The sequence below is a fragment of the Morone saxatilis genome, unplaced genomic scaffold, assembly GCF_004916995.1.
Source record: "Morone saxatilis isolate NCDOM2014 unplaced genomic scaffold, NCSU_SB_2.0 Contig11, whole genome shotgun sequence".
Lineage (NCBI taxonomy): Eukaryota > Metazoa > Chordata > Actinopteri > Moronidae > Morone > Morone saxatilis.
The window spans coordinates 12,568,773-12,579,195 of record NW_023339663.1 but is presented as its reverse complement, the minus strand read 5'-3'; the positions used below and the strand labels follow the sequence as shown (position 1 = coordinate 12,579,195).

General features: G+C 37.7%; 1 protein-coding gene across 2 annotated transcripts in view; it reads left to right on the top strand.

Annotated features, from left to right (window-relative positions):
- The window catches only part of apba2b (amyloid beta (A4) precursor protein-binding, family A, member 2b), a 59,879-nt gene that overhangs the window by 49,220 nt on the left and 236 nt on the right, over positions 1–10,423 (top strand). For both annotated transcript variants that reach the window (XM_035682078.1, XM_035682077.1), the window contains 6 exons: positions 1,827–1,913; positions 4,087–4,272; positions 6,303–6,482; positions 8,241–8,453; positions 8,591–8,710; positions 9,189–9,329. In XM_035682078.1, coding sequence (XP_035537971.1) covers positions 1,827–1,913; positions 4,087–4,272; positions 6,303–6,482; positions 8,241–8,453; positions 8,591–8,710; positions 9,189–9,329 — 927 coding nt within the window. The remainder of the gene's footprint in view (positions 1–1,826; positions 1,914–4,086; positions 4,273–6,302; positions 6,483–8,240; positions 8,454–8,590; positions 8,711–9,188; positions 9,330–10,423) is intronic.

Genomic DNA, 10,423 nt, shown 5'->3' with positions numbered 1-10,423 from the left:
TTTTTGCACTTTTATAAGTCTATATAATATTTTACTACAATGTCTGTTGAAATTTCTCAATATCAGCAAATGTGGACTGACAGATTTTACCCAGACACATCATAAAATGTTCTTGTAAAAGGTCTTTTTATCCTGATTGAAGGTCAACACAAAGGCACAAAACTGAAAAGCCAAGCACCAGCACATTGACTTTGAATTTATATGCAACCACTCTGACCACAAGGTAACGGAAGACATGTGAGCAGGACACTTAGGGCTGTCTCTATTATTTCTCTGAATAGTTTGCACAGTTTCCTCACATTACAAATGTACCAAGATAACTGGGAATGACCACAGAAATCCAAATGTTTTGTTTTTGCTAACACAGAAGAACAACACACTGAATATGATAACCTTTTACCTGAGGGCAAAGACATAGAGCTTCATTGTATCAATAAGAACAGCTAGAAACATCACTTCCAAAGCTTGTGTCATCAGCTACTAGTCTAATTTGTGTTTACAAATACTACTTTCAGAGAGTACTTTTTCATGTTTTATACTTAAATTTCTTTTACCCTCAAGTAAGTTAAATTATGTATTTGGAGATTGTAATTCAGTACATGCCTATTTTTTGTGTTAACACCGTTCTCATGCTATAATATCTCAGCTCATAACTTGCTTCTTTACACTCTGGTGAGCCTGAGATACAGTGGTTAGAAGGATCATCCATAAACAACCTCGCTATAACTACATGCTTTTGAGGCTTAATGTTATGAATAGTTAAAGAGAGCTTAAAAGAAACATTGTATAGCAATTCATCACTGTTTAAAGAAATGGTTATTAGTGGGATGCTGTACATTTCTGGTCCCATTTTGTTGTTTTGTGTCTTATTTCTTTTACTTCTTTTGTATCTTTGCATTACTTGACATCACAGTTTAGCTCTAATCAAACATGTCAGTGGTAAACATCAGGTTTTAGCGTCTAAGAAGATTAAATCCACAAGACGAGTTGGATTTTGAATTGGTAGTATGGCTGCAATCATAAATGCTCACCAGTGTTCACAAATTAGCTAGCTGTGCCCATATGCTAAGCCGAATGAAAACTACACACCTTTTCTACAGACAAAAGGCGCACTGGAAACCTGTATTTCTTAAATTAAAATATACAACAGCACCTCATCACATCTCTTTCTAATTTGTGGTTAGTTTTTGTGCATCTTCAGACGCTTTGTCAGGATAAAAAGTAACATTACAAGCCGCAGCCACAAATAAATAATTCACCATTTATTACATTATGTATTTAATTACAGCTATACATGTTTTATTAATATTTTTAGGACTATTGCCTTATTTTTAAATGTATCATGCAATTTTAATTAAGCAAAATCTAATTATAATATTATTAGCTTGCACTACACAGTGATTAGAGGGAAATGTGTGCAGGCTTGTTCTGTGCTGAAGCTGCATTGCTCTCACTGGCAATACAGCCAGCTGGTAAGGGTTTAGTGTTAAGCTGTTTCTGGTTTCCGTGCCAGCTTGCCATCCTCTTGCCAAGACAGTTGATGTAAAGTAACACCACTGCCAAACGCTTTCTTTTTCTGCTTTTTTCCACCTCACCTTTTAGACTCAACAACCTGTCCATCTAACAGGCATTTCCCTAGCTGGACCCCAAACTATACATGCATGCATTTTGGATATCTAAACTAATACTCTACTACGTTTAACACATACATTCATGCAGTTGTGAATAACTGTTAACCATGAACAGTAAAAAGGTGCAAAGATCTTGAACAAAAAGTCAAAGCAAACAATCTGACCAACTCTTGTATTTGTTATGTCTTTCCGCAGAGCGCCGACGGAGATGCTCAAACCCTCACTGAGGTTGATCTGTTCATCTCCACCCAGAGGATCAAAGTCCTCAACGCAGACTCACAGGTAAATACCAGCAAGGACACATAACATCATGTTTTTTGTCCATATATCTTTTCTCACCTGTGGGAATAAAAGCTTTTTACCCTGACAGTACCTCGGCCACCCGCTGAGGCATACAGGGCTACACATCAGGGGAGTGTTGTTGTGTCATAGCTGACATAACTGCAGCTTAACTGTTGACATAAACTGCTTCTTATGAAACACCACCAGTGATTGTTGTTTATTTATTTAATCTCATGATGTCACTGTTTGATTTAGGAATAACCTCTGCGAATCCAAAATAATGCTGCACGTACATCTGCGCATGGAGGGTGACTTGGAGAGCAACGTTTCTTCATATATCATTTATTTGAAGTCTGCCAAAGTTACAAAACAGACTACATGATATTTTTTTCAATTATTTGACAGACACACAGTCAAAAATTCAAAATTCAGTCAGAAGTTTGACTTTCTGAATATCTTTATGAATGAAAAATCAGATTTATCTGTCACATTTCTTTTTTAACAAAGCTTCTCTCCTCTCCTGCAGAAACTTTGTTAAAGTTTTTTTGCCCTTTAGCTTTACAACAAGCAGCTGTGTGACGCAGCGGCAGTGGCCATTACAGGAGGCAGAAATGGTTCTGAGAGCTTTGCAGTTCTTGGTATCATAAATAGAGCTTTGTGCTCACAGTAACAGTTAAATGTATATGCGATAGATGATTCATTTGCAGTATTTCAGTCTGAGCTGCTGTCTGGCCTTTTGTGTGTGTGTGTGTGCGTGTGTGTGTGTGTGGGCAGCTGCCTGGCAGAAACTAACGTGCTGCAATGCAGTGTCTATCTTTCTCCCTTTTCCATCTGGTTGCCACTGGTCCTGGCACTCTTAAGAGAGAGATTTTTTGCAATTAAAAGGCTTGATAAAGCTTGCCTGGGGTTTCTGACATTGATTCATAATACGAACAACTCCAAAGGTGGGCTGGAACAACAACACTAATTAGCCTAATGGAATAAAAACACCCGACACAGTTAATGAAGTGAAGTTAACTAAACTGAAATGAAATTTAGCACATTATCATTAAACATGAACAAACACAAGTTCATCTCAGCATACCCACAGATTCCATATCTTCTCTAAGTTGCATTTCCATAGATGTGTTCAGAAACAATGCCTCATAAAATCTACATTATGACACAAGACAATTATTTGGCTGAGTGAACAAACATGATTACACCATTCAAATCACTTCATTTCATCAACACAAACACTCTGATATCCAAACCCCTTCTGAGTTTTTTGTGCACCTGTTCATTATTTTTGGATGAACATGTACTCAAGATCTAATTTATCGGGGCGTTATTGGGCTATAATCCGATTATACACCAGTTTTGAATTCAATCAAAAGTAGGCCCGTATGTTTTCCATTAACAATACTTTCATCTCACTCTCTGCGCTGAAAGGATAATGAAAAAGAGAGGAAACAAATATCCTGCACACTGGTATTTTCATTCTCAAATATTACTGATCAAAGGAAACTGACTGTTGTCAGAAGCAGGATAATTACCAATAACAGTTGCAAAATGTTTCTCAAAGCTATGGTAGTGTGTATGGTAGAGTAAAATATGTTATTTCATCATTTTGTCAGTTAAAATGTGTGATTTAGTATTTTGTCTATTTATTGGCTCCAGCGTGGACTCACCAGCACATGTTTATAGCGCATATTATTTTAGTACCTTGTTTATCTTGGTCCAGTTGTAGTTTAGTTTTTGTAGTGTAGTGATTTACTTTACTAAGTTGCTCCAGCGTGTAATGAACCACATTTTAACAATTAATAAAAACAAACAACCTTTAAGTAGCATGTGCATTGCATTGCTGCTGCAGTAAAGTCAGTATTTACAGTAATAAACACACTATATAACAACTGTATAGATTAACTGGAAATCAATGACTGAAGACCTGCATTAATAACATCATGAGCTTTCTGGGAGTTGGACCAGAGACGCTTCAATATTAAATGTCTCTGTGTTGGTATATATTTTTTGTTTCAGATTTTACTTACAGGTGGATTTCAATTGATTATATTTTGGTTTGATCAATCAGCTTATAAATTCACAAACTGAAACTTAGTTGTATAATAAAAACAATGTTTTCAAAGGTCGGCTTTGCCTTTGACGTATGTGAATTTGGTTTATTTGCCTACAGGAGACGATGATGGACAACGCGCTCCGCACTATATCCTACATTGCCGATATTGGGAACATTGTGGTCCTGATGGCGAGACGCCGAATGCCACGCACAGCCTCACAGGACTGTATTGAAACTACGCCCGGGGCACCCGAAGCAAAGAAGCAGTACAAGATGATATGCCATGTCTTTGAGTCTGAAGACGTAAGTGTTTTCAAGTTTAAAGAACCTGCTGTGTCTGTTAATGTGTTTGTGAGAGAAACTGTCTATTTTAAATGGCTGTGAGCAGCTGAGAGGTTATACTGATGACAGCTACTAAAGGAAGTCACATTGTTATTTTTCTGTCATTATGTAAGAGGACTCATTTGGTTGATGAATCCTACATCTAAAGATAGTAAAAAGATGACAGTTATTCCTTTCTGAGTGTTATTTGATTGGTGGATATTATTTCAGCTCCCCTGTTATCACCAGTAGTAATGATTTTCATTTTATTTCTTTATCCTGAATTTTTTTTTTTACATGTTTGCTCCACATTGTTACAGATGTTGTTGCTAATATCTATCTATCTATCTATCACAACAAACCTACTCTATCTATCCCTAATCATAAATCTATCTACTCATGATTCCCCTCATAATCACTCTCGCAATATCCATATCACCCTATCTATCATATCCATCTATCTATCTATCTATCTCATGAAATGATGTACATTGGCTGGCAATTTTTTATTCATTTGTTTTAACATAAAGAGCTGCTGCTTGTCTTGTTGAAGCAGATTCAGCAAGACTTGGCAACATAAACAGTGTTGCACAGAGGAGCCAGCAACTGAGTGTCCATTGCCAGTCGGTATAAAGGCTGGACTCCAATCTGTCCTCTCTTCATATAATTGTGCTGCCAGGTTTTAAAGGCCGGCCAGAGTTATAATAGAACCATTCAGCCGCTCATCCATCAACTTATAAACTGTTTCTGTTATTGTGGCTCCACTGGCTATATGCAGTGTTTGCCTAGTTTTGACTTTTTATTGTTCTGCAAAACTAATTCACAGTGGATTGATTCTGAGAGTTTGGGTCATTACTGTCTGCAAATTCTGCAAGAGATTTATATGCAAGAATAAAATTCAATTAAATAGGAAAATAGAGGAAATACAGCTTGCAAAAATACATACCCTCTTTGCTCTCCTGATCTATCTCTCATAACCAAGATAAGTCTTCAGGTTTTTCATTTTTAACTTGTTCATGTTTTACTCATTTTTCTTTTTCCCAGCTTTTACCTTCCTTGGTTGTAAATGTATTTTGTGTCAGGATGGATGTTGTTCGCAATTTATTTTCTACTCATCCCCTGCAGGCCTAACAGATGAACTCAAGTACCCCTTTATCAAAACCACCTTTATACATATTTTTTAACACTGTTGTAGTATGTAAAAATGGATATTGTTACAATAGTTCTTTCATACAAGTCATACAGGTCCCAGAAGTGTCTAAATGTTTAGATGTCCCTCTCTTTTTTGTTTGGTTTCATAACTACTGCTTAGTGTGCCTGAAGATGTCAACCATTTATCCATTAGCTTGAACAAACAATTTTTTAACTTTTGCTCTTTTGTTCAGTTTTTGGAGTTGGTTGGAGGCGTGTTCTGTGCAGTCAGCCCCTTGTTGCTGGTATTTTATTGGTTATTGTGATTATAGATATTCTAAATATATAAAGCCACACATAATGTTTAATCCTATTTGTTCACGTGTTTGTCTCCTAAACACATGTATGTGAATGAATAGTTGTTGTTTTTTTTAGCTGAGCTACTCCACAGTCCGGGGTGTGAGTACTCCTGGTTGGGAATAACAGTTTTAAAGTCCTAGATTTGTGTGGCTGAAATTGTACATCATTCTATCACTGTAGTAAAGACAGACCATTAATTTTGTGTGGATTTTGTTTTCTGCCCCTTGTCTTCATTAAACTTTATTTGTTCTCATTGAAACAACAGGGAAGTGTTCCTGTCATTTCTGCTCTCCTCTCACGATTGGAACAAATAGCTTTTGACAGTGAAAATCAATTCATATTATGCTTTAACATATTCTTGGCACACTTAATGCCACTATTGTTTGATGCCAACCGATGTTTTTTTTTTAAACTGTATTGTTATTTATATACAACTCACTGAAGGTTAGCATCTGTGGATCTAACAAAACAAGATCACAAACACATGCTTATGTCATGATTCCTACTTTTCCTGTCTACAGGCCCAGCTTATCGCTCAGTCCATCGGCCAGGCGTTCAGCGTAGCTTACCAGGAGTTCCTGAGAGCTAACGGCATTAATCCAGAGGACCTGAGCCAGAAGGAGTACAGTGACATCATCAACACCCAGGAGATGTACAATGATGACCTCATTCACTTCTCCAACTCTGAAAACTGCAAAGAGGTCGGTCTGTATGTGCAGTACATGCATACATTTCTTGCAACTTCAAGCTTTTTCTGCAGATGTTTGTTGGTTTGTGTCAGTGCCCGAAAAAAAACTGAAGACACCGTGAGACTTTACGTGTGTAGCTCTCCTGCTGCAGGGCCATTAGAGAAACACACAAGTATACAGTAGCTGTTAACTAATTAGACAGATTAAGAGGCAGATGGTACAATAAAATTTACCCAGGGCATGTCATCTCTCGTCTTTTTTATGTTGCTGTAGCATTTCCTCTTTAGCTAACACTGTGCCCTGAAAGCGTTACTGGAGGCTTTTGGAGAATTAGAAACCGTGAAACAGTTTGTGCTGTATGAGCAGAGAGGCTGCATGGGCACTACCACACAGCTGCTATTTCAGAGACACACCAGTAAATTTTAGTTATGGGGAAACTGGGCTTTCTTGAAGCACTTATCTTCCTTAACCAACTGTGTTGAGAATAAGTAAATTTCTCATGGCTTCATGTACGCTAGTCGCTTATTTTGGTTAAGAGTTGAAGCAGGAAAAACGTATTCTGCATTAAGACAGGGTTGAGATGTGCTTAATACTTGGATCTGTTAAGGCCTGGGAATTCAAATGTTAATGTAATATATCTCTATTAATAAATCACTGGTTATCTTTTAATGTGTATGCCTTACTTACATAAATAACATATTCACCCTAAATAGATTGGTTGGGATGTAGAAGTCACATCTGACCTGCAGCACAGATAAGCTTCATTGTTCACTGAGATAACGTCAGGTAGAGGTTTGAGGTGCAGATTCTGTTCATTAAGATGCTGTGGAAATAAATGTCCGATATAGTACTATAATACATTTATAGAACACCTTTCTAACTAACACAACTAACAAAATCCCTTTGATAGGGATGGGCAACATGGACAAGTAATGGATATCTATTTTTATTTGTGATATATAATAATAATAATATATTTGTGTAAATTCAAGAGAAAATCCATTCATACATATAATATACAGTCTTAATGTAAGAGTTAAAGGTACTTCTTAATAATGCAACATTTCTTAAAATCTTAAAACTTAAGTCAAGTTTTAACAGCATTGGCTGCAATCGTCTAATGCAACCAGAAATATTAAAGGTATAGAAACCTAGACGTGTACTGTATGTATCGGGATATTTACCAGATGTACGATCTGAGCTCCAGGTCTGCTATTATCCCACAGATTTCTGCTCTGATCCAAGGTAGGAAGAAAGAAAATGGGAATTTTCTGGCAGGTATCAAAAAGAAATCATAATGTTTTAAGTGAAATTCCCAGCAATGTGTATCCGAATCAGGTGCTTCTCAGATCGACTGTTGCATTTTATTTATTGATGTATTTTATTTAGAAACGCCTTTCAAGTCAGCCAAGGAAACTTTACAAAACCAGATAAGAGTTAGAAAGATAATGAGTTATGCAGATAAATGCTGAATTAAACAGATAAAAGGATACATTCATAATGAATACCTTATGAAGCACCAGGAAAGGCTAATAGAAAGAGGTGAGTTTTCAGTTGCGATTTAAAATAAGCAACAGATGTGTTGAGGAGAAAAAAGCAGAAGCACACTGATGCAAACAGACTGTTTCTGACACTATTGTGATCTCAAAAATCGAAATCAGTCAGTTATCAGTTTACTCTAGTCATATAGTTTTAATTACAGTCACTCAGTTTCTGTGTATGATAAATGACCAACAAACTGTGTCCTCCACTCTCTTTCCCTGTCCACAGCTGCAGCTGGAGAAGAGTAAAGGGGAGATCCTGGGTGTGGTGATTGTGGAGTCTGGCTGGGGCTCCATTCTGCCCACAGTTATATTAGCCAACATGATGAACGGCGGGCCAGCAGCTCGCTCTGGCAAGCTCAGCATCGGAGACCAGATCATGTCCATCAACAACACCAGCCTAGTGGGGCTGCCACTCGCCACCTGTCAGGGAATTATTAAGGTACAGAGACGCTGAAGATGTACACAACAGTGTGGCTGAAAGAGTGAAAGAGGCAGTTTAAGATATGGAATTAACACAAATTTACACAAAAAAACTGAACGAGCTTTTTATGTTTGTGTGTTTCTATTGTGTTAAAGGGCTTGAAGAACCAGGTTCAGGTGAAAATGAACATTGTTAGTTGCCCTCCTGTTACCACTGTACTCATTAAGAGACCAGACCTAAAGTATCAGCTGGGCTTCAGTGTCCAGAACGGCATTGTAAGTATGAGTCTGAGCTAATTGGATATTAGTAATAATTATAATATAATATACATAATTAAAAAGTACTGCTTTTTTGTGTTTTTCTCATTTATAAATAATTAACTTTAGTTGTTGATATATTTTCTATTGGTACCGTACAGCATGTGCATGTCTTAGATTAATCTGTTCATTATTTTATTTGCTCTTTATTGGAAACACTGAAGAAAGACTGTCATTTGCAGTGTTGTGATAAATTGCTGCTTTGCCTTTAACAATATACACTTAATGCAGTCCCTGCTAAAAACCCAAATATGTTAAGCAATCAGTTCATCATTGTCTTTCCCATGTAAACTATCTCTTGTAACCTCGCAGCCTCGGTTTCAGATGCCATCACCGTATCACTGCCGACATTTTACCCTTCCAGTGGTATTAATTACTCTCTATTCATCTAAAATGCCGATAACATGGGGTCTTCCATGTCTGTGTTGCCCGTCAGATATGCAGTCTGATGCGAGGAGGCATTGCTGAGCGAGGTGGGGTCCGTGTGGGTCACAGGATCATAGAGATCAATGGGCAGAGTGTGGTGGCCACAGCACACGAGAAGATTGTCCAGGCCCTGTCGAACTCTGTTGGAGAGGTTAAACTGATGCACACACACAAACACACACACACACAGAGGACATTAACATAGAAATATACACATTTGCAAATATGCAGCAAATATCTATAACTATTTACATATAAAAGTCAGTTAATTACACTGTATAGAAAAATAGTGTATACAGGTTACATATTTAGTTATTGGGTACTCATTTTACAAGAGTCTGAGAGTCTGTGATAGTCTGTCTTTGAAATCATTCAGTCATTCACTATTTACTACCGGACCCCAGGAAGACTTAGTGACCACTGTGTGGAAGCTAATGGGGAACAAATATTCACTGCTCTGTGATTTCTGTTTAGAGGACTAAATAGTGTATGAAAGGCAAACTCAAAAACTACTGAGGTCATTCCTCTCACCCAGCTGACATCTAAATTAACCTCTTTTAACTGTCTGCCCACTGCATGTTGGTAGATAAATCTTGTTTAGTGACCATCAATTTGACAATATGTTTTATGTTGCATTGTGGGATAATTTAAGTCTGCTGTATTTTAATAATGCAGCTTCTAGGCCATGACAAATACAGAAATGAACACAGTAAATGACAGTAAATGAATGTATTTATTAAACAACTTAGGTATTAACTGCAAATGTGAAGCGTTGTTTCGGTCCGTAAGATCAGTGGTGAGCGTGTGTGGGTGTGTGAGCAGTATGAGGTGTAGCTGTGGAAACAAAACAAAAAGTCAAACAAAAGCTGAAAGCGTGCTAACGCTGGCGGGGATGGAGCGAGATGAGAGCAAAGCTGGGCTGGGATTTTTATTCTGTCGGAGCGCTTGGCCCAAGTGTTCCACATGTGGCTGGCTGCTGCATGGTACCTTCAAGGACACATAGGAAAAACAGTAACTTGTCTACCACATCTGCATATCAGCAGATCAGGCAGGGGCCGTCACAGTGTAGAAACCAGGAGATCAACCAATATTTAAAACATATAAAAGTAGAGTTTTGCACCAAATAAGTACAGAGGCAGACTACAGAGTACAGTTTCTAGCTGCAGCAGGTAGAGGTGTCAGGAAGAGGCAGCTAATAAGTACCAGGTGTGCTCTCTTGCATCAGTCACTCACACACACACACAC